The 25,689-nt window shown below is 38.9% G+C and overlaps 1 protein-coding gene across 1 annotated transcript in view; it reads left to right on the top strand.

Moving 5' to 3' along the window:
- The window catches only part of LOC126251896 (collagen alpha-1(I) chain-like), a 1,054,386-nt gene extending 1,029,202 nt beyond the window's left edge, over nucleotides 1-25,184 (top strand). Inside the window, exons 24-26 of the mRNA XM_049952611.1 lie at nucleotides 8,666-8,860; nucleotides 14,873-14,988; nucleotides 22,793-25,184. Of these exons, the coding sequence (XP_049808568.1) occupies nucleotides 8,666-8,860; nucleotides 14,873-14,988; nucleotides 22,793-23,099 (618 nt within the window). The 3' untranslated portion in view covers nucleotides 23,100-25,184. The remainder of the gene's footprint in view (nucleotides 1-8,665; nucleotides 8,861-14,872; nucleotides 14,989-22,792) is intronic.
- The last annotated feature ends 505 nt before the right edge of the window (nucleotides 25,185-25,689 follow it).

Raw genomic sequence — 25,689 nt, 5'->3', positions numbered from 1 at the left:
GGGGGGGGGGGGGGGGAGGTGAAAAGTAAGAAAAGCCCACGCAGATGCCAGGAGAATGGGGGCCCACTAGTAGTGAGGACTAGGATAGACAAAGGTGATGGAGGTGGTAAAAGAGGGAGTAGTTAAGAGTTGCTAAATTAGCAAGCATTGTACCAGCTTCCATACAGAGGTGACAAACATAAAGAGAAGAAAAGCTGCAGTGTGGGAAAGAGAAATGAACATTATTCAGATGTGAAAGATAAACCCCCAGTCTCTCTCTCTCTCTCTCTCTCTCTCTCTCTCTCTCTCTCTCTCTCTCTCACTCTCACTCACGCACACGCACACACACACAGTCAGTATGTTTGCAGGCATGTCACATTGGCGTCCCACTGACGCACCAGTTTCCACAAATAAATTGCCTCTGGATTTGTCTGGCAGTTCTTGCTATTCCACGTGGGAAAAATATCTAAAAACAAAGATGATGTAACTTACCAAACGAAAGCATTGGTATGTTGATAGACACACACACACAAAATTCAAGCTTTCGCAACCCCATGTTGCTTCATCAGGAAAGAGGGAAGGAGAGGGAGAGACAAAAGGATGTGGGTTTTAATGGAGACGGTAAGATGTCATTCCAATCCCGGGAGCGGAAAGACTTACCTTAGGGGGAAAAAAGGACAGGTATACACTCGCGCACACACACACATATATCCATCCGCACATATACAGACACAAGCAGACATTGGTCTTCATATATGTCTGCTTGTGTCTGTATATGTGTGGATGGATATGTGTGTGTGCACGAGTGTATACCTGTCCTTTTTTCCCCCTAAGGTAAGTCTTTCCGCTCCCGGGATTGGAATGACTCCTTACCCTCTCCCTTAAAACCCACATCCTTTCGTCTTTCCCTCTCCTTCCCTCTTTCCTGATGAGGCAACAGTTTGTTGCGAAAGCTTGAATTTTGTGTGTATGTTTGTGTTTGTTTGTGTGTCTGTCGACCTGCCAGCACTTTCATTTGGTAAGTCACATCATCTTTGTTTTTAGATATATTTTTCCTACGTGGAATGTTTCCCTCTATTCTCTCTCTCTCTCTCTCTCTCTCTCTCTATATATATATATATATATATATATATATATATATATATATTAAAAACAAAGATGATGTAACTTACCAAACGAGAAAGCGTTGGTATGTTGATAGAGACAAAAAAAAAAACACACAACACACAAATTTCAAGCTTTCGCAACCCCAGGTTGCTTCATCAGGAAAGAGGGAAGGAGAGGGTAAGAGAAAAGGATGTGGGTTTTAAGGGAGAGGGTAAGGAGTCATTCCAATCCTGGGAGTGGAAAGACTTACCTTAGGGGGGAAAAAGAACAGGTATACATTCGTGCGCGCGCGCGCGCGCGCGCACACACACACACACATACACACACACACACACATCCAATTGTACATATACTGGCACAGGCAGACATATGTAAATGCAAAGAGGTTGGGCAGAGATGTCAGTCGAGGTGGAAGTACAGAGGCAAAGGTGCTGTTGAATGACAGGTGAGGTATGAGTGGTGGAAACTTGAAATTAGCGGAGGTTGAGGCCTGGTGGTAACGGGAAGAGAGAATAATATATTGAAGGGCAAGTTCCCATCTCCTATCAGAACTCTGGCCATTGCAAAAGGGGTAGCCCCAGCACATTGTCCATCGGCCGTATAGCTGGGAATTCCGCTGTGACGAGAACTGTGCTTTGTGTCGATGAAGGAGTGCCAAAGATGGCGGACTTTGTGAAACCTTAATGGCGGACATTTCACAGTTCATATAGAAATTAATAGTAGCCATATGTATCATAATACCTCAAAAAGAAACATGTACATTACTATACTGATGGTGTAATCAGATTTTCGATATATTTATTAGTTTAAAGTTTAGTATCTGATGGTAAATTATACAAGTAACACCCAGCAATGAATTTCCAAAATTTAAACACTTCATCCGATTTCGTCAATTGACGTGTCTTTAGAAAGCTATTAGTGCAAACCTAAACTGATATAAATTACAGGCATCTAACTGGAATAGTAGTTGAGTTATTGGAGATCAAAGTGGCCAATTACTATCGAATGTGTCAGGCCATAAGTGCTCCACAGTTTCATTAAAAAAACAGTAGCAGCATGCTTATAAATATATTTATTCATCTATGTCTGGGGTCTCCAAACTACGGCCCGCGGGCCGAAACCGACCCGCGAGGGCCAGCAAACCGGCCCGACATACCCAGTATCCGGCCCGCCAAATATTTGAGGTGGTACCTATACTGCCAACAATTGAGTTTCGAGGTCTATCGCGACCAATACACCGCGACATTGGCTCTGCTACTTGCTACAAGACTACATAACTAAACTTATTGTTACACTGCTTGAAATAACAATGCGTTGACATACTCTACCTCTGTTACGTCTTGCAGTAGTAGTGTTGCTAACAATGATTTTGAGATTTCGTTAACTTTGCAGGACGCTTTCGTGAAGAATGTGTAGTGACATACTTTTTTGTCGGTGAAATTCGCCAGAATAAAATACGCCAGAATTTCGGTCAGGTATGTCCACCAATCAAAATTATGTAATTAAAGAAAAATCGTAGTTTGTTTCAGTGCTAGCTATTCCCACAACCTTAGATTTTTGCGATTTCATCTTTCCTTTAGCCTTACATTACGGTGATCATGGAATGCTAGGGTGCTTTAATCCCACTAGGAAGATCTTGGCCCTTATGACATCGTGGAGGAGTCAATGTGACCTGCGGACTAAAAAGTTTGGAGACCCCTGATCTATGTCTTTGTTTATATCCGATATACAGTATACTGTTTATGAAGAAATTGGTTAAATATTTACTGTGTTTTAGAAAGCACAGAGATATTAGGCTCCTGGCCTACCTTTTGCTTCTTTTCTTTTGATATATGTTTTTTAATTGTTTATGTATTTTACAATGTGTGTTAGAGCGTGTTTATGGTCCAACCATAGGAATATTTGTTTAATTTCAAGTTATTTAAATGTAAATACAGTACTTTGTATATGTTTCATTATGTTTTTGTGTGTACATTGGCATGCAGACTTGGAGGGAGTGCTCTAGCCAATCACAGCACTCATTACTAAGAGAGACTGGGGACTGAATGGAAGTGAGTTTCCGGAGAGGCCACAGGGGTAGTCCGGTGAGCGGGGGGGGGGGGGGGGGGTATGGCACTGGACACGGGGAGTGCTGGACAGAACGGAACAGGACACGGAAAGTGCTGGACGGCGCGGCGGATGCACAGTCGTGGGAAAGACTTGGAGGGGAGCAGTTTGTGCAACTTGGAGTAGAGCAGTTTGCACGTGATCGCAAGAGATAGAAATACTTCGGAGTGCCAACTTGTGCTCTTGTGTGATTACCGTGGCTTCTACAGTGAAGATGTAGTGTGCGTTTAGAATTGCATGTCTCGTGAGCTATGTTGTTGTTCATAACTAATGATGTGCTGTAGGAATGTATTGTTTCCCTGTTATTCAACTTATATTTTATTTAATTGCTGGATCATCGGCACTAATAAGTGTTTTGCAGAAATATACCACATTCTCAAAAGTACCTGCAGATTTTATTTAATTGCAATCTTTCATTTATAAATTTATATGTTACATCCGTAATTCATAATTGCTGAGTGATAGAAGCCTTTGACCATTCGATTCATGTGAGTACTCTTATCGTAGAATGTAGACTCAGCAGTATTTGGTCTGTAATGCGGCAACTACGTGTCCCAGCCCCTAGACAACAAAACCAGCCAAAACTTTTAATATTTGCAACTTTGAGTTGGAGAGTGCATAGTTATTTTTGAAAGCCCGCAAGAAGCACCACAGGACATTTTAATTTATACTGTCCTGAATATAGTTTGATGGCATCTGCTGCAAAATATATACATTTTAATTCGACAGAGTGAAATACAGTGATGTGCGATAGATGAATGCTGTGTTAAATTGTGTGGCGCTGCACTTTCCTCAAAGACCCCCCCCCCTTCCCCTGCCCCCCCCCCCTCCCCCGTCATACCTGCAACACCGGAGAGGGAGGGCCACTATCTAGTATTGCCACAGTTCGGAAATATCGTAGGTCCGGGACTGATACACAAAGCAGTCTACGTTGTAGTGGGGAGGTGGGTAGTCTCCACTTGACCCGTATTTACGTTTAGTGAATTTGCTGTTCCCTCTTCGTTTATTGCTCTCACATCAAATGAAAAGAAAACAGATTTCTGTGGCTGGGAGCTATCAAGTGAATTAAAATACATTCACATTAACTACAGAAGGCTAAAATAGGTTATTAGTTTCAGTTTTTATTTTATTTCCACCTTTCTGACAGTCAAGCATTAATCACCTTGCAGAACAATGAAGTTTATTTTTGTCGGCTTGCTAAAGGAATTTGGTTTTTATTAATCTTTTCCACTGAGGCAGTCCATTTATTTGAAACAAAGGATTTAATTCCATGCCATTGGCTAGTTTCAACTTTTAGCTGCATTTCAAGTGCATGATTTTATCTTCTAGCATGTATGGCATTATGCCATAATAAAGAACCAAACATGAGATAATACAGCACTGATACCCCAAGAAAATTTACATCTGAAACTGGACATACGAATGTGCACTTTAAGCCGAATTATGCATTTTAGTATGGTTCACGAAATCACAATGTTCTTGGAGTATCCTCTGATGCCTTATTTCTTTTAGGATATAAGATATTTTAATGTTTTACACGTACACACGTACGGGCTTCCTGCATCGTCGTAGCTGTGCGAGCGCAGTGGTGCCTGTTATCTGGCACTTTGTGGCAACTGCTGAAATGAACCTATTTCTAACAGTCGTGGGAAAATATTGTGAATGGTGGTTTGAAAAGCATTCTTGTAACAACACTGTGTATATTAATTTGAACCATTAACTTTTTCTCTTTGTGTGGTCGCACTACTGAACAGTGATGTTGCCATTGGCTGACTACGTCACGTGTCCTCTGCTCTGAATATCCACTACTATTGGTTGTCCAAATCATGTGACACGGGCTACAACTGGCTGCACATTGCAATCTCGATTTCATTGCTTCTGAAAGTAACATTTGGTGTTTCGTGGAATTCGAATTTATACTTTCGTCATACAGAAGTATGCAGCCTACTTGTTGCTGCACATCACAGATCTTTCAAAAACGTGTTTTGTCCCTGAAGTTTCGTTTTGTAAAGTGCCGGGAAATTCTACACCAGTATATAAAACCGTAACGATTCAATGGATTGATAAGTTTTACAGTTCAGAGGAAAAGTATACTGTTACTTAACATGAAAAAAGTGTTTTTTCACCCTGGGAAAAAGGGTATTTTTAACTGGGAAATCCAGGGTAAATCCAGGAATTTTTTTTTCTTTGTCCACATATACACCCTGTTATAGTGGTAATTGTGATAGCAGGGATAGGGCATTTCCCTGATGGACAGTACTTTCCTGTTGAAACCTATATGACAGGAGTACCTCAGCACTGCACCTGAAGAAACAATATGAGAAGAATGACTGTATAAAATGTATTTTGCCTGAAGAGTTTACAGCAGTCCTAATATTTCTGGAAATATGTTGGTTGAATTGTGAATTCTTTTAGTGTCAGCAGTATTGCATATAGCTATAACACCCATTGGTGACACAGAAAATTTTTTGCCAGACTGGGACTTGAAGACAGATTTCTCACTTATCATAGGCAGTCCCCTTAACTGCGTAGGCTATCCGTACGTGCCTCCCAAACCTACCTGAGGATCGTCAAGCCATAGGAGGGGGATACAGTGGTAATAATAACAATAATCTCAGTCCCTCATTGTTTCATTCTCCCTGATGCGGGAATACAATTAAAGTTGTGAGCATGAAGGGGTGAACAGATTATACTAAGATATAAGGAAGTAGACAGTGTGACATGTGGAATTTTGGGTTGGTCCGGGAGGTGTGCATGGATAGCCTGAGTGGCTAAGGCGACCACTCACAGTAAGTGTGAAATCTGGTTTCGACTCCCGGTCCAGTACAAATTTTCACGTCACCAATGGGTAGTATAACTATACAAATGTTTTTTATTTCAGTCTTTGATCACAATATGAATTCTTTAAACAATGACCGGTTTCTGTCTGTAATGACCATCCTTAGATCTATAATATATAGACTTTCAACATAATACAGCAATACGTATCACAATACACTATCATACAACCAGGGAGATGTACAGAAAATATGGTAAAACATACCTTTTTTACACCATGTCCTAAAGTGATTAGGCCATAATGGCATCGTCAAAACATATAAATATAATCAACATAGCATCATCATAAAGATCTAAAATAAGGTGTAGAATAGGCCGCATCGTCCACTCAGTCATTATTGCAACTGGCTACTGAAGTACAGTAGCTAACAGAAATCTGTTTCCCTACTATGTAACTATACCATTACAGCTGATGGTAAAAGAATTCATAATTCAGTGACTATATTTCGAAAAATATATAAAGATGGCTAAGTCTTCCCAGAATCCTCATTATTGGAACTGCCCAAGGATATTATGCCTCCAAGTCATACAGTAGGGCTTCTTAAGCTCAGAAAAGATGCCTACTGTGTGATTCCTGTGTAGGAAAGCATGCTGAATTGGTGCCACCAGAATGTTATCTATGGTTAACTAAAACCTCGTGAACCTGAATTGTGTAAGCGATAAAAGATTTTTGTAGCAGCATTATCCAACCTTTTTTGAGCTAAAGCCAATTTGTATAAAGATCCTTTTTTTCTTATAGAGTTGTTGTTATGGATATCATTATTCTTTCTGGAGTGTTCCGACAAATTTCACAAGAGAAAATATCTATTGTGTTGTACTTAAAATAACTAAGTCCTTAAAGAACAATGGAAGTTCCTTAATGGTATAATGCATAGAACAAAGGAAATTGAACCACTTACGTGTAGTTGACTGAAGTTTGGTGTGCAGAAACACTCAACAGAATACAGTATTTACACTAGCTGTTAAGCTCTTGCTCTTTCTTTAGCAAAAGTACATACCTTCACATCGACAAACACAACTACACAGACACCCAAACATTCACACATTCACAATCGTGGCTGTAGCAGGCTGATTGTTGATTATTGTGGGTAGTTGCCCATTTAGGTGGGGGTAGGGAAGGTTGCACAAGGCGATGAGCGGGTATCAGGATGGTGTAGACAGATCTTCTGCCAGATGAATCAATGGCTGCACAACAAGATGAAAGTAGTTCAGGCGGTAGAGCATGTAAGAGATAAAGAAAGGGTGGGGGGGGGGAAGGAGAGGGAGGGGAGGAAAGAAATGAAGAGGTTGACAGAGAGGGAAGAGGGAAAGGAAGACTCCTGGACAGGGTGGAGGAGGAGGGGGGGGGGGGTTTCACATGGGGGAAGAGTGATAGGAGAAGGCAGTACACGATCTGGATGGGGAAGAATGATCGGGACAAAAGAGAGAAGGGAAAAGACAAGATGATGCTGCGGGCAACAAGTTATTGGAGGTTTAGGCTGTGGACATTGCAAGAGCACAGGATATGCTGGAGAGACAATTCCTACCTGTGTAATTCAGAATAGTGAAGCCTGCAATTTTTGTTAATACTACAGGCATTTCCCGTTCACAGCCCTCTAAATTTTTTGTAGCTTATCCAATGTTTCTTCTTTCAGAAGGCTAAGGCTTACCCTGCAGCCACAGTTTCCTCTCTTCAGCAGTCCTTCTAGCCTCCATGTACAGAGAACATGTCACCACACTGATCATAATTTTTAAATGGGATGTTCTCGGTCGCCTCTGTGTTTTCTTCCACTATATTGCATTCGAAAATGTTTTGTAGAAGAATGTTGCATCTGATTGAGTATCCAGTGAGTTTTGCATTTGTTGGCCTTCTCTACTATTTCTGGTAGAACCACCTTATTTGTTTTTCTGTCAGTCTAGCTAGTTCTTATAATTTTCCTCCAAAATCACATTTCTGCAATCTCTCTGCTGATGTACCTGTTCAGCAGAAGTTACTTGTTTTGAAATACACTCTTGTCCAGAAGCACTCTTCACTTGATTTTCTTGAGACATCTGTTGCTTCACTCCACAGTGCTACCGAGACTGTGAAATTCGGTTACTTCCTTCTGTTATTCACGGTGTTTTGTGTAAAGTAAGCCCCTAAATGGAACCAATGTAAATTAAATGTAGCAGAATGAGTTTTCACCCAGGAATAGTGTATGTGCTAATTTGAAACTCCCTGGTATATTAAGACCGTGGACGGGTGTGGCACACAGCTTTCATCTGCCAGGAAGATTGAAATATGTCAGGTTGTACATGGTGGACCTGAAATATAAAGAGTGTGGACTGAGGCCATCCCCCGCCCTCCTCTCCCCCTCCCCCTGTCACTTTTCACTTTCTCTCTCTTTCACTTACACACACAAATTCTGCACAGCTCAATAAACAAAATTATAAGCACAGGAAACGTTGACAACCTGTATTGTGTTTCAGAATTTTAGCATATGGAACCTTGGCAGTATATTTTAATGTTTGAATACAAAGTTGGCATTGGAACAGCATTTCTTATTCAGCTCAAACACTGGTATAGTAACTACAAATTAGTTTAAATATTTCTATATGTTTTGCATATTCTTTGACAGTAAAACAACAACTGATATGCTCTTTATTTTTATGGCAGCTTCGAATAGCTGCGCTGAATGAGCCTCAAACTGGAGATATGCATGGAGTGAGAGGGGCAGACTATTCGTGCTACAGGCAAGCACGTAGAGCTGGTCTGCGTGGCACATTCAGAGCTTTCCTGTCATCGAGAGTACAGAACCTTGACTCCATTGTGCGATACTCAGACAGAGATCTTCCCGTAGTGAACACCAAGGTAAGTTTTCCTTGTCTATTCTGGGATCAAAGGCAGAAAAGTCTCCTCCAGCGTTCTGGTTCTAAATTAAAGCACCTACTCATATATCAGGTAATATAAGGCTAAAGCTCCATACAAGATAAAACACTCTTGTTGTAGAATAGTGAGTCACCAGTAACCCCCACCCACCCTTAAAAAAAAAAAAACCCTCATTCTTCAAACAATATATAAAACAGCTCCAATAGCTCTGTTTTAAGAAAAACTAGTTTCACACACAACAATGTTTATGGCATCATGTCTCCTGAAGTATGTGCCATAAATGATATAATTTTGCAGGTTCATTCAAGTTACATCTGTGTACTGGTTGGTAGCTGAGATGTAATAAATTTAAATATCTTGCCTGATGTTGAAGTTTTACTGTATTGCATTATCAAATAGTGGATGAATATAGTATGTGTAAGTTGCATGCTATGAGTCATGCTGCCCTGAGGCATATACACAGTTTTTAACTTTAATACATGACTTATTGTTTTAAAACTTTAATGCAAGGCTATACCTCTTAGTGAGTACATTATGACAGCATTTTAAATTCAGTCAATGATTATACGAAATACTGAGAATCAAATTTTTGTTTCTCATGGACGTGTTAGATAGCCAACCTGCAACTGGGAACGTAAACCCATGCACCTGTTTCAGTCATTTAGTAATATAGATATAACAGAAAAATATTCTTTTTCATTTACTCATTACAACTTTATCCATTAATGGCATGATATATAATTAGCATGTTGTAGAAATACAAATAATCAGCAATTCTTGTTATCTTGCAAACTGACAAGGAGGTGGAGGAGACTAGTGTTTTAACATCCCAAGGAGAATGAGGTCATTAGACGCACAAGTTCAGATTAGGGAAAGGTGGAAAAGGAAAGTGGCTTTTCCCCTTTCAAAAGAACCTTCCCAGCATTTCCCGTAAGTGATTTAGGGAAAATGAAAACCTAAATCAGGATGGTTGGATGCAGGTTTGAACTGTTTTCCTCAAATGTGAGTCTTGTGTGCTAACCACTGCACTATCCCACAGGGTCAAATAGATGAACAATTTGAAATACACTGGTGTCCAAAATTAAAGCAACAAATGGAAACTTTTCAAGGCTGTGTTTATTTTGCCATGAAACAGTATAAACAGGTGATAGTAAAGTAGAAGCAATGTAAAGAATAAAGAACATAAATAATTGTTGTATGCAAATGGTGTACAAAAATATTCATTTTTTCAAACTTAATGGATTTGCACACACATTCCAACAACCGGTTAATGAGCTCAGTATGGGGTGTGACCATCTCTGGCAGCAATACAGGCCCGACAACTACAGGGCATGCTGTGAATGATGTCATCAATCTCATGTTGAGGCAATAACACTCATTCTTCCTGCAGAACTGCTTGCAAATATTGGAGAGTGAATGGTGGGTGCTGATGTGATGCAACTTGTCTTCCTAGTGCATATCAGACATTCTCTCTGGGATTCAAATTGGGAGAGTGAGTAGGGCACGCCATGGGTGCAACATTTTCTGTTTCCAAGAAAACATCAACCACCCGTTCTCTATGAGGTCAAACATTATCATCCATTAGTACAAAGTCTGGGTCTATACCACTTTGCAACAGTCTCATACGAGGTCCCAAGATCTCGTCACGATACCCGATAGCAGTTAAACCTTGCCAATTCACACAAACAACTTCATGATTAGGTGTTCAAGTGATCAGCATAATCCTTTCCCACACCATTATGGATCCTCCTCGATATCGGTCCCTTTCCACGATGGTTTGGTCCTGAAATTGTGTTCCACATTCCATCCAGATGCGAGTACTTGGAATGGGACTAATCTGTGAAAAGAACTTTGGCCCACTGTTCGACTTCTAGGTGGTACATTGATGACTCCACTCTAGAGGCATTCCCTTCTGTGAAGATGCATCAGATGTACACATACAGCAGGTCTCCCAACTGTTAAGAGCACTCTGCCGAAGCCTTCTGTAATTATTTGTCTTTATACAACACGCCTAGTGGATGCTGCAAGGTCAAATGCCAGTTGCCGTGCAATGCTAAGGCGGTAATGTCTTTCACTTACAGCCAAATAACACTCCTCTCTTTCTGGTATCTCACATGGTTGACCTTGCTCTGGTCTTCAGGATATTGTTCCGGTCTCTGTCAATTGTCGCCACACCCGAGAAACAAGGGAACGGTCACATTAAGCCATCTGCCACAGCAGTTTGCAACTGTCCTGCTTCCATTCTTCCGATGGCCCTCCACTGCAGAGTGTGTGATAGGCACCTTATTTGTGTCATACCGCCCTGTCTGTGACTGTATAAACAGCAATTGCTGATGTGAGACTACCTGGCACACACTACGCAATTTTGATAGGTGCCCTGATGTCATCACTGGCTTGGTTGTCCAATTGACCAGAATGGCACCTTCCATGCAGAACATAACTGTATAGACATCTGTTGACAGTTTGTATGACTATACTATGAGTTAGACACAAAAAGAGGAAATAACAGTTTGTTGCTTTTAATTTTGGACACTAGTGTATTTAAATTTATGGAAAGGATAGATTGCTACTCACTGTAAAGATGACATGTTGAGTTACACTACTGTAATTACAAAAGAATTATGTCATCTGCAATTTGTTCTACATCATTTGTACAAACATGGTATTACAAATGATTAGTGGACCAAATAAAAATAATAAAGAAATGCTGGAATGGTACTTCAAAAGGGTAGGCATGATTTTTTTTCCCAATCCGAGCTTGAGCTCCATCTCTAATGACTTCATTGTTAATGGGACATTAAAGCCTAACCTTTATTTTCTCAAAGAAAATCTTTTTATTCCATAATACTAGTTTTTCAATACTAGAATTTGAAGATTTGAACTGACTTCATCCCCTTTGTTGGACAGTTTTGCAATAGTGATTTCAGTAAACTTGAGTGAGATAGTGTGTGAAATGATCAAACCTATTCCATCTATCTGTAAGATTTTTTTAATAATAAATTATATATGACAGACATACAAACTTGTGTACAAATTCATATTGTACAAATGATTCATATGCATAATTTGCCTCATTGTTGTATGTTTTGGCACAATCAGGCAGTTATGGAGCATATGATAATCAGGACATTTCCTTTCTGGCTTTGGCATGTGCTCTGCAGGCTTATGTTGTACAGGTATTTTCTTTGAGTAGGTGGAATCTTTTCAAGAGAACGTTAGTCACGACATCTGCGTGGGCAGAGATGTGAAAAAGAAATAGTATTGGTGTTTGTTTGCTTTGTATCGCAAAAAATTTCCCAAAATACACAAGATGAAGGACACATGCATTTGTACTATTCATATTAAATAAATGAAATAACATTTTTCCCACCATTTTAACCACTATCCCTTAAAAAAGTAGAAGTAAGTTATTTAGAAGTAAAGGCCCACTCACCAAGTATCAGAAGTGTTGAGTCATTGGCAGGCTCACACAAAAAGAATGATTAATGTTCAGAAGAAATCTTTCGATGAGCTACAGTGCGCTCTCTCTCTCTCTCTCTCTCTCTCTCTCTCTCTCTCTCTCTCTCTCTCTCTCTCTGCATATATCTGTTTAGCAATGTTTTATTTTTCCTTTTCTTTTTTTACCCCTGACACAGACAGAGGGGTGTTATAAGTTTAACACGTGTATCTGCTTATGGCATTGTACCTCTTAAATGAAAAGCTCCCATTTCAATGTAGTGATTTTTTTTTAGCTAAAAGCTGGGTTAATTGAAATGATGTACTTCATGAAAGTCTGTTCAGCCATTTAAATTTCATCATCTAAATAAAGTAAAAAGTTCTCCACCAGTGCACTCTCTTGATATACACTATGTAATACATAACAGCTACATCAAGTAATATAGTAGCAGATTGTAGAGCTCAACAGATCATAATAAAAGCCCATGAGAACATTTCTTTACCTTTTATGGTTGACCAACAATGATGATTTTTGTCTTTTGAAGTCACCCATTTCAACACCTACAAAGCTAAAAAAGGTCATTGTGACTCAACTGTAAAAGATAAACATGTACTCTTCCAGACTTCTTTGTAGTTCTGTTAGCAGTATGAAATTCAGTACTAAATCAAATGATTTTGCATTAATAGTCTAGGTAGCCTATTGAAAGAAAGTGCAATGGCAACCCACTTTCTTCTGATTTGATTTAGAATTGTCACCACAGCTTGTTGCTTATGTTACCTAAATTACCTAAGTATATACCAAAACACAGCCAGTGAATACACGTGTGAATTGAAAAAAAGAAACATGTAAATTGCGTAAGTGAAAAATATATTTCATAGCAATTTTGTGTATGTTCAGCAAAGTATGTGTATGACTGTTGGGATAGTGCGTTGATCATATCATGTCTGCTGGTCAAATATGAAGTTTAAAAAGTATAAAATGAAACAAATTGAAATATTAAAAAAGAACTGTGACACAAAAACCTCTAAAAAGGAAAAAAACTAATCTGTATTGCCCCTTCAATATAAGTAGTAATATTTTTATCCCAGTGTCATCACATTGGGAGACTGCTAAGTGAATAAAATAGAAACAGAAAACATCCAAAAATGATAAAGTGTGAAATTGAAATACAAGTAAGCTATAAAATCAATGTAGGTAAATATCAAAACAATGGTATCAAATTGTTTAGTCCAAGTCTTAATAAATTTACTCCAAAAGATTCACAATATAAACACAACTATCAATGATGTCTGCTCTCACGCAACTGCCTGCTCGGGTCACTGCAGTTGGTCACGCCCTGCACACCATGCGCCACTCGTGGCACAACTTGCGTTCGCAGTTTAATGAAGCACGAGTTGGTATGCTATCGTTGAACCACTGCAGGACATAGGCCTCATAAGATAGATTAATGCATGAAACTAAGACCGTATGTAATCATGTAAAGGTATGATGTAAAATAAATTGGTAACTCTATTCATTAACAATGTTAGACTACTTAATCACCGATTGGTTTTCATATTTTATATAATAACTAATTATAACTTTGCTAACGATTTTGAGGTGTTGATGCAGGACACACAGAACTGGAAGAGACGACGCCAAACAGAAGAGGCTTATACTTAGCTGTTCGAGAAAAGATAGCGGCTGTTAACTTTTTTTTCTTTCTTATATTATTATTTAGTTAGTGGTCCCCCAATTCCATGATTCTTGGATCAAAACAGTACTTCATATATTAAAGTGGCAGTTCATATTATTCTTTTACTTTTAGAGGGTTTTTTTTTTTTTTTTTTTTTTTTTTTTTTTTTTTTTTTTTTTTTTTTTTTGTCCATGTTGGTAAGCTCAACCCTTCCGCTGTTCAGTGGCTGTTCTCCTTTACTCCTAAATTATTTACATTCTGTAAGAAATCATTTGATCTTATTTATCCTGCTCCTGTCTTCAAGCTATCCATTGTGCAAACAGAGAAAAAGTAGAGCAATGAACAGCCTACAAAAGTAGTATGGGGTCACAGTATGAGGCTGTTGTGAACATCAAAACTGGAAACTATGTGGCAGGTCACTGTGGAGATTCTTCCTTGTGTCATCTACAATGTTCTGAAAACAGTGGACACCAATTGCAAGAATGGTTTTGAATTTTTACACATAGTATGTGCTAGACTCAAGTGCAATTGCTTGTTTGCCATCACCTAAATCCTTCTTAGTCTCTGCTCACATGCTCAGCATATCATGTAATGTGATAAAATGTATGCTTTTACCTATATTGTAAGTGTTCTACATTTCTCATTCGTTATCTTATCTTCCTATTTTTATATTTTCCCCTCCTGAAACAGTTGATACAGGAATATTAATGCTTATGTGCTTAACCTTACAATAATGTAATTTTTTGATCATGTGTTTGTAGAACACTGATTAACAATCTTTATATTTTGAGTTTAAGGTATTTTGAGTCATTTCTTACTGCATAGATTCCAAATTTTGAATATTTTCAACTCAGACAGCTTTGTTTTATTATTTATGTTCTAGGGCGATGTGTTGTTCAATTCGTGGAAGGAAATGTTTAATGGTGATGGTGCTGTTTTCTCACAACAGCCACGAATATACAGTTTCAGTGGTAAAAACATTCTCACTGATTTTGGATGGTAAGTAATCTGATTTTGCATTCTGAGTGACACAGCCTTGTGCATCTTGAGTAATATACAATTTTGTTCTGTATACATTCTCTAATGTAAGATATTGATGTTAATGTTGGGTGCTGGGAATTATTTATTTCATTTTATTTAATGCTAGTAATGATGCTACTGGAAGCACATTTTGAGGTGGGTTCTATCAATTACAAATAGCTTATGCAAAGATTGAGATACTGGAGGTGGGGAAGAAATGGTGGGGAGCTAGTGCACATGGATAGGTCGTGCATTCATATCATGCAACTCCTCTTCCATCTCCTTGTCACCTACACTCCTCTGTGCCAAACACCAGACAATGTTGTATGTATAGTGATTCCATCCCATCTGAAAGTCTTGTGTTTCATTTTCTGTACTATCATACAGTCTCAGCCTTGCATCATTTTTAGTTGCCTAAAGGCCAAAACTAAAACAATGGAAAGTCCAGAATGGGAATTCAACAGAGTTGAAACATTACCGCCCCTCCCTCCCCCCGCCACGAACCATGGACCTTGACATTGGTGGGCAGGCTTGCGTGCCTCAGAACCACGATGGAGGGGCATCTGTTGAGAGGAAATGTAGTAGACGAATATGGGATGGTATTCAGAAAAGAAAGAGGATAACTTAATCATAGCTAACACTTGGTTCAAGAATCATAAAACAAGGTTGCATAAGTGGAAGACGCCTGGAGATACTTGAAGGTTTCAGATAGATTATATAATTGTAAGACGAAGATTTAGGAACCAGGTTTAAATTGTAAGACATTTCCAGGGGCAGATGTGGACTCTGACCACAATCTATTGGTTATGAACTGTAGGTTAAAACTGAAGAAACTGCAAAATGGTGGGAAATTAAGGAGATGGGACCTGGATAAACTGAAAGAAACAGAGGTTGTACAGAGTTTTGGGGCGAACATTAGGGAACGATTGACAGGAATGGGGGGAAAGAAATACAGTAGAAGAAGAATGGGTAGCTTTGAGGGAAGAAATAGTGAAGGCAGCAGAGGATCAAGTAGGTAAAAAGATGAGGGCTAGTAGAAATCCTTGGGGAACAGAAGAAATATTGAGTTTAACTGGTGAAAGGAGAAAATATAAAAATGCAGTAAATGAAGCAGGCAAAAAGGAATACAAACGTCTCAAAAATGAGTTCAACAGGAAGTGCAAAATGGCTAAGCAGGGATGTCTAGAGGACAAATGTAAGGATGTAGAGGCATATATCACAAGGGGTAAGATAGATACTGCCTACAAGAGAATTAAAGAGACCTTTGGAGAAAAGAGAACCACTTGTATGAATATTAAGAGCTCAGATGGAAACCCAGTTCTAAGCAAAGAAGGGAAAGCAGAAAGGTGGAAGGAGTATATAGAGGGTCTCTACAAGGGTGATGTACTTGAGGACAATATTATGGAAATGGAAGAGGATGTAGATGAAGATGAAATGGGTGATATGATACTACATGAAGAGTTTGACAGAGCACTGAAAGACCTAAGCCGAAACAAGGCCCCGGGAGTAGACAACATTCCATTAGAACTACTAATAGCCTTTGGAGAGCCAGCCCTGACAAAACACTACCATCTGGTGAGCAAGATGTATGAGACAGGCGAAATACCCTCAGACTTCAAGCAGAATATAATTCCAATCCCAAGGAAAGCAGGTGTTGACAGATGTGAAAATTGCCGAACTATCATTTTAATAAGCCACGGCTGAAAAATATTAACACGAATTCTTTACAGACAAATGGAAAAACTGGTAGAAGCTGACCTCGGGGAAGATCAGTTTGGATTCCATAGAAGTGTTAGAACACGTGAGGCAGTACTGATCCTTTATCTTATAAAATAGATTAAGGAAAGGCAAACCTATGTTTCTAGCATTTGTAGACTTAGAGAAAGCTTTTGACAATGTTGACCAGAATAATCTCTTTCAACTTCTAAAGGTGGCAGGGGTAAAATACAGGGAGCAAAAGGCTATTTACAATTTGTGCAGAAACCAAATGGCAGTTATAAGAGTCGAGGGGCATGAAACGGAAGCAGCGGTTGGGAAGGGAGTAAGACAGGGTTGTAGCTTATCCCCGATGTTATTCAATCTGCATATTGAGCAAGCAGTAAAGGAAACGAAAAGAAAAATTCGGAGTAGGAATTAAAATCCATGGAGAAAAAATAAAAACTTTGAGGTTTGCCCATGACATTTTAATTCTGTCAAGACAGCAAAGGACCTGGAAGAGCAGCTTAACAGAATGGACAATGTCTTGAAAGGAGGATATTAGATGAACATCAACAAAAGCAAAATGAGGATAATGGAATGTAGTCGAATTAAATCGGGTGATGCTGAAGATATTAGATTAGGAAATTAGATGCTTAAAGTAGTGAAGGAGTTTTGCTATTTGTGGAGTAAAATAACTCATGATGGTCGATGTAGAGAGGATGGCAATGGCAAGGAAAGCGTTTCTGAAGAAGAGAAATTTGTTAATGTCGAGTATAGATTTAAGTGTCAGGAATTCATTTCTGAAAGTATGGAATGTGGCCATGAATGGAAGCGAAACATGGATGATAAATAGTTTGGACAAGAAGAGAATAGAAGCTTTCGAAATGTGGTGCTACAGAAAAATGCTGAAGATTAGATGGGTAGATCACATAACTAATGAGGAGGTATGGAATATAATTAGGGAGAACAGAAATTTATGGCACACCATGACTAGAAGAAGGGTTCGGTTGGTAGGACATGTTCTGAGTCATCAAGGGATCACCAATTTAGTATTGGAGGGCAGCGGGGAGGGTAAAAATCGTAGAGGGAGACCAAGAGATGAATACACTAAGCAGATTCAGAAGAATGTAGGTTGCATTAGGTACTGGGAGATGAAGATGCTTGCACAGGATAGAGTAGCATGGAGAGCTGCATCGAATCAGTCTCTGGACTGAAGACCACTACAACAACATGAAAAGTATAGATTGCTACTCATCATAAAGATGTCAAATTGAGCTAGAGACACGCACAACAATGCTACGCATGAGCTTTTGGACAAAGCCTTCTTCAGAAGAGGAAAAAGCCACACATTCATTGAAGCAGGCACAGCTGATGCACACATGACCACTGTCCGGCTGCTGTGGCCAGAATGAAACAAAAGCAGCAGTGCAGCATGGTATATGGAAGGATAGCAGGGTGCATCTGGAGGGAGGAATGAGTTCTGTCTGGTGGGATATGCGAGCACTTGATGACAGGAGGATTAGGCAGTCAGGCACAACATTTGGAGGCTGGGAGGGGGTTGGGGAGGAGAAGCATGAGGACTGGAAACGGAGAGGAGCAGAGAATGGGAGAAGACTGGTTGGTGCATTGGCAGAGAACTGTGTGCATGCAATGAGAGTGAGGTGATTTGGACTGGGAGCTAGTGATAGGAGGGTGAAGGGGTGGTTGGAAACTGTTGGGTGGAGGGTGAGGGAGCAGCATATTACTGTAGGTTGAGGCCAGGCTATTTTTGGGAGTGTAGAATGTGTCATTAGGAAGAGTTCAGAAAAGTTGGTGGTGAAGACATAGCTGGTTCTCGGAGGTGATGGGAAGTCTGGGGGGTATGTGGGGATGTGGCACAGAAAATCTGTTTGTGGACTAGCTCTGGGAGCTAGTACCTATGTGTGAAAGCCTATGTGAGACCCTCAACATACTAAGCAAGGGAATTCTTGTCACTGTAGATATGTAGGTATGAACTTTTTGGTGTGGAAGGTAAGACAGCTGTCAGAATGCAGGTACTGTTGGTGGGTTTAATGTTGTCAGATGTGGATGGAGCCATCAAATGGGAGATGTTCTACATCCTGGAAGGTGGTATGAGGAGTACAAGGTAAGGTGGATGGCGGAGAAGTTTTGAGGTTGTGAAGGAATGAAGACAGTGTGTCTTCAGCCGCGAGTCCAGGCCATGAAGATGTCATCATTGAACCTGAACCGGACCTGGGGTTTTAAGTTTTGGGAGACTAGGAAGGTTTCTTCCAGATGTCCCATAAACAGGTTGGCATATGAAAGTGCCATGTGGGTGCCCTTGTCCGTGCCAGATTTGTTTGTATGTCTTCCCTTCAGACCAGAAGTAGTCATTTGTTGGGATAAAGTTAGTAAGGTGTGTGAGTAATGAAATAGTGGGTTTGGAGTCTGACAAACATTGGGAAAGGTAGTGTTCAATAGTGGTGAGATCATGGGCACGAGGGATGCTGGTGCATAGGGAAGTGGCATCATCAGTGATGAGTAGGGGTCCAGGAGGTAAATGGTTAGGTTCAAATGGCTCTGAGCACTATGGGACTTAACATCTGAAGTCATCAGTCCCCTAGAACTTAGAACTACTTAGACGTAACTAAACTAAGGACATCACACACATCCATGTCCGAGGCAAGACTCGAACCTGCGACCGTAGCAGTCGCGTAGTTCCAGACTGAAGCGCCTAGAACCGCTAGGCCACTCCGGCCGGCTAAAGGGTTGGGGATGGTGGAGAGTCGGTGAAGGAAGTGGTTGGTATCTTCAATTTGGGAGGCTAGATTTTGGGAAATTGGTTGGTGGTGTTGGTCAACAAGGGCTGAAATTCTTTCAGTGGGAGCACAATAACCATCTACATTGGGACATCAAGTATTATTGGAGTTTGTGGATTTTTGAGAGTTTTTGAAGGTTGGTGTGCAGGGTGTTCTTGGGGTGAGGAGGGAAATGGTTTCAGGGGAGTGGTTCGGGGAAGGGCCTAAGGCTTTAAGCAGGGATCTGACATTATGTTGGACTTCAGGGATGGGGTCACTGTGGCAGAGTTTGTTGGTGGAGTAGTCAAACAATTGGCAGAGGCCTTATACTAAGTAGTCACTGTGACTCATAATGAACAGAGGTGGAACCTTTGTCTTCAGGTAGGATGAATATGTTAGGAAATAATTAGAGATTATATGGTTGTTCTTTATTTTGCTGAAAGGTTGTTGTTCTTAGGAAGGGACCTGCGGAAGAATGGTGATGCCAAGTGTAGATTTACATCTACATCTGGATGGCTGCTCTGCCAGTCAGACTTACGTGCCTGGCAGAGGGTTTATTCAGCCACCTTCACAATAATTCTCTGTTATCGCACACTTGAACGGCACTCGGAAAAAATGAACATGCATATCTTTCCATGAGAATTCTGACTTCCCCTATTTCATTGTGATGATTGTTTCTCACATTGTAGGTTGTTGTCAACAAAATATTTTCACATTTGTAGGAGAAAGCTGATGATTGAAATTTTGTGAAAAGATCCCACCGCAACAAGAAATGCCTTTGTTTTAATGATGTCCACCCCAAATTTCTCGATAATACAAAACATGCTGCCCTTCTTCAAACTCTCTTTATGTACTCCGCTATCCTATCTGATAATGCTCCCACACCGTGCAGCAGTACTCCAAAAGAGGACGGACAGGTTAGTTTAGGCAATCACTTTAGTAGATCTGTTGCATCTTGTAAGTTGTCTGCCAATAAAACTCAATCTTTGGTTTGCCTTCCTCAGGACATTTTTGTGTGTTCTTTACAATTTAAATTGTTTGTAATTGTAATTCTTAGGTATTTAATTGAATTTGTGAAATTCAAATTTCATTGATTTATAATTTTATAATGTAACTGAAGTTTAATGGATTCCTTTTAGCACTCATGTGGATGAACTCACACTTTTCATTATTTAAGGTCATTTGCACTGTAGAGATATCTTATGTAAATGATTTTGCAATTGGTTTTGATATTCTGATGACTTTACTAGACAATAAATGATAGCATCATCTCCAAACAACCTAAGATGGCTGCTAGGGAACAACACGGGCCTATAACATGACTTTGAGCAATGCCAGAAATCACTTCTGTTTTACTCACTGACTTTCTGTCAGTTAATATGAACTGTGACCTCTCTGAAAGGGAACCACAAATCCAGTAACATAACTGAGACAATATTCTATAAGCACATGATTTGATTTCAACACATGTGTGAGGTATGGTGTCAAAAGCATACTGGAGATCTGGAATCAGTTTGAAATCCTTTGTTGATAGCTCTCAGGACTTTGTATGAGTAAAGAGTTGTGTTTCACTAGAACAATGATTTCTAAATTCATGTTGACTGTACGTCAACAAGCCATTCTCTTCGAGGTGATTCACAATGTTAGAACACAATATATGTTCCAAAATCCTGCTGCATATTGATGTTAATGATATGGGTCTGTAATTTAGTGGATTGTACCTATTACCTTTCTTGAATCTTGGCGGTACCTGTGAAACTTTCCATTTTTTGGGTATGGATTTTTTGTCAAGTGAGTTGTTAAGTATGGGGCTATTGCAGTAGCATACTCTGAAAGGAATTTAATACGTATACAATCTGAACTGAAAAACACGCTTTCATTAAGTTATTTAAGTTGCTTCACTACTCCAAAGCTATCCACATTTAAGTCACTCACATTGACATTTGTTGATTCAAATTCTGGGGAAAATGTGCTTCGGCTTTTTTTTGTGAGGGAGGTAAGGAATTGCTGGACAGTGACTATGGTTGATTAGGTGTGGGTGGGGGGGGGGGGGGGGCTTGGTTGGATGGTGATATGAAATGGGAGAGGCAGGGTTCAATGTTGGGATTTGGTTGGCTTTGATTGGAGGTATTGGTGGCAAAGAAGAGATTGCAGGGATTGGGAAAAGGAGAATAGGTCTTTGATGGTTAAAGGTGGGAGTAGGTCTGAAGATGAGGCCTTTGTATTAGACTGAAAAATTTGATGAAGAGGGTAACAACATTGTCCCAACATTTTCTGAAGAAGGCTTTGGCCAAAAGCTCAATTTGCAACAGCCTTTTTGTTGTGCCTGTCTTAAAATCAATTTGTCATCTATGTGGTGAGTAGCAATCTAGTGTTTTCATAAGTTTTAAAGGCTAAAACAGTATGCTAATATAGAAAATGAGTAGAAACTAACTGTTGCAGACAGCATGAAATTATTTTAAAAAAATTCTTAGTAACTGTGTACCAAAGTTCAAACAAAAGTACAGGAAAAAGCGCCCATATATTCGTTAGCGGCCATTGATGAGGCTGTACGTATGAAGCAATGAATAATCAGTATCAATGAAAATAATCAATTTTTGTAAATATAATGTAACTGGATGCAAAAGCTCTACTAGCCAAGTGGTGGCAACATTGTTTTACATCATTTTACTTCAGTTTCTGCACCACAATATAGCAATAGGCACACATTCTGTGATTCTTTGCTGCCCTTTGGCAAGTGGAATATCTCCTTCCTGTTTAAAATGTCATAGCATTTTTATAGTAATAGTTACAATTACATGAAGTTTGTATGTAAGCTTCCTGCGTACATGAGAAGACAACTGTTGCCACAGTTCAAGATAAGTTTTCCCATTGCAGTCCGTTTCTTTTACAGTATCTGGCTACATCCTAAGAGTAGGTATTACAAACACCTTACTCCTCATCATGTACCATACTGGGATGGATATGCCAATTAACACATGAAATAAACTTAATGTTGTATTGTATACCATGTCATGCTCAACGGTAGTCTCCTTTGCACACCCAACAAAAAGCAATAGAACAAACACACAGCTGCTTCTGACTTTCAGCCAAAGGGAAATCAGCATGTCTAAGGGTTTGTACTCTCTCATCAAGAAGGATCACAAACTGCTTCAAAGTAATCTTCATTATATTAAACTGATGCACTGAGTTTTAGATGTATTGCTACATGTCTGAGATGTTTTACTTGACACTAAAATACGGATGCTACAAAACTATAACTCAACAGGTATAATCAGACATATCAAAATGTTTCCTTGCCTTTTCAGGCCACAGAAGATGGTGTGGCACGGTTCTCATCCATTGGGTGAGAGAGCTATGGATACTTATTGTGATGCATGGCACTCCAGCAGTACAGATAAAGTGGGACTGGCTTCATCACTGTTTGCTGGCCGGCTTCTGGGCCAAGAGAGATTCTCCTGTAACAACCGATTTGCAGTTCTGTGCATTGAAGCTACGAGTGAAGGTGGAGTGCGACGACGAAGAGATACAGGTGACCACGAGAGGACACTCTCTGAGGACGATTATTATGAACTGTTAAAAGACATTGATAAAAAACACCACCACCCTCAATAGTCAGACCTTGCACTATAACATGTATAGAGGTTCCTCGTTGTATTTCTTGTCGACCAGCTGAAGAAATATTTTGCTTTCTTTGGTTTCAGATTGTCTGATTATTATCAATAACAAATTTATGTTTCTACAATGTGACTGTAATTATTTATTGCCATGTTAATTTATTTATAGTGATGTATAGTAGTTTTCATAGCATTAACACAAACATTTTTATGTTTATTTTTTTCAATTGTACATGAAAGTCATAGCTTTGTAAGTGGTATCACATACCATGTCAGTTAATTTAATACAAGACAAAGAGACTGTGTCATTTCATGTGAAATGATAAATGAGAACAAACTAATTAATTCAGAAAGTGTTTAATATTTTCAGAGATATTCTTTGTACAAGATGCTAGAGGAAACATGTTTCTAACTATAAGAATGTATCATTACTATCTTAATTTTACATTGTGGTACAATAGCTAAAAGTTACCATAAACTTTGCAAAATAATGTCATGATAAAAGTGAGCTGACTTGCATACTACAGAAATCGTTTTTATGTAACATAAATAAGCAGATAGTGTCAATTGTGTGTGAACTGTGTGGCCTACATTTTGTTTAGAACATACACCTAATTGTGGTGTACTGTCACAAATGGAATACTGTTAAGTCTTCAGTGTTCTGAGAGTAAGTAATTTTTATGCGCCAGTGAAGGGCAGTACAAATAACATCGCTCTGTGCACAAACATAGTGTCTAACTGGACTCATTGCTATGTTACAGACTTATCTTTCTTGGTGTGTTGATTTTTTTATTCCATTTAACACTGTTCTGATCTGTATACACATACTTTACTCAAATAAAAAAAATCTGTATCTATATGTTTAACAAGAGCCTTTCATATTTAACTGGTTTCAACATAAATTTCAAAATATTTCTCTGCTATCACTCAGTTATTTGTGTAAAAATGTAAGGTGTGCTATAAGATTTCTGAGTATATCTTTCATAATCTAGAGAGCTTTGACTTTTCTATCCTGTTTATCTTTCCTCATATTATTGTGTAATGTGTGTGTAATAATTATTTGTATTATCACTTAAAATGTGACTGGATAAAATTGTGCCATAAACTATTCAAACTATGCATTTTAATTAATGAAGTAAAGAAATTGTAAGGCTGAGTCATATTTCATGTTTGAGGATTGCTGTGTAGATTAAATTAACAGTTGCAGTAGGAGCATTGGTGTAAAGATGTAATTACTGCATGTGCCACAACACACAAAGAAAATATGATTACATATGTGTAAATGAAAGCAATAATGCATGCAGAGTTACCTGTCAGATAACAATTCCATTTTAAGGTAATGACAATACACTACATAATATGTATGATGTCCATTATTTGGCTTTACCAAGAAATTGCATGATGAAACATTACATTGACGATTATATTGTGCCAATGTTTTGTATGTTTCAGTTTTCCTAATTCAGTCCTCCCTATTTCATAAGAGGTATTATATTCTTCTGATTTTTGTGTGTGTGTGTGTGTGTGTGTGTGTGTGTGTGTGTGTGTGTGTGTGTGTAATTACTATTATACTGTTGTGATGGAAGTTTACTTATTACATACATCATTATTACTTATTATCACGTAACTTTTGTTTTTACCATCATCAAAACTGCACCATTGTTTAAAAAAATCTTTGGAACAATGTTCTGTAACAGAAATACTTCATTTCAGATCTTGAAATAGCGTAGAATTCTCTCATCCATAAGAAATAACAGTGCATAGAAATTATGATGGTACAGATCAAGTGTAAACTGCAGATACTGTGGGTAATATACCAAAGCTCAATTTATTTACTGACAATGAGAATGAGTGTATACCTAGATATTGTACATGTTTGTTTGATGTATTTATTTGTGATACATGGTAGATATAAGTAGAGTTACGTGAAGTATACAAGTGTACGGTTATTATAGTTTTAAATTAATTGTCTTATATTAAAAAACAATTTTATTGGATAAACTGTTTGTTTTGTGTAAACTGAAGTGAGACCTAACTATAAGCAAAAACTTGTTTCAGTTTTGTAAATTTTTATGTATTTTGTACAGTAAGTGTTATATTGTATAATTTTTCTTGAATCTGTGTTAAACAATAAACAATGTAACTCATGATTCTGTAAGTCTTGCCATATGAAAGAAATCAGCTGTTGTTTTTTGACACATTGGTAATTGTAAACTCACCTCTATTTAAATACTGCAAGACTGAGTACGTTTAACATTCCTGTAATACTTTGCTCTCGGGTTTCACTGGGTGTCAGCTTGCAACATTCACTTGTGTTGTCGTACGTCTGCAGTGCCTGGACAGTGTTGTTATTGTTTCCATTGACGGGGCATTGTGCCTATGCACAAGTCTTTGAAAGCAATAGACATTGATCTTGCTGGCCAGTTCAATAAGCAGCAGATTATTGGTGGTCCAGATGTCTTTCGTGGACTGAGAATGCAGTTCAGCTGTCTTCGGAGGCAGTACACAGTTGACCTTGGCTGTTGTATGGGGGAATCATGCAGACTATGGTGGCCTTGAAGCTTTCCCTGATGCTTTCCTTCCATAAA

Source organism: Schistocerca nitens, chromosome 4 (assembly GCF_023898315.1).
Source record: "Schistocerca nitens isolate TAMUIC-IGC-003100 chromosome 4, iqSchNite1.1, whole genome shotgun sequence".
In the NCBI taxonomy this organism is placed as follows: Eukaryota; Metazoa; Arthropoda; class Insecta; order Orthoptera; family Acrididae; genus Schistocerca; species Schistocerca nitens.
This window is presented reverse-complemented; position numbering and strand designations above follow the sequence as displayed.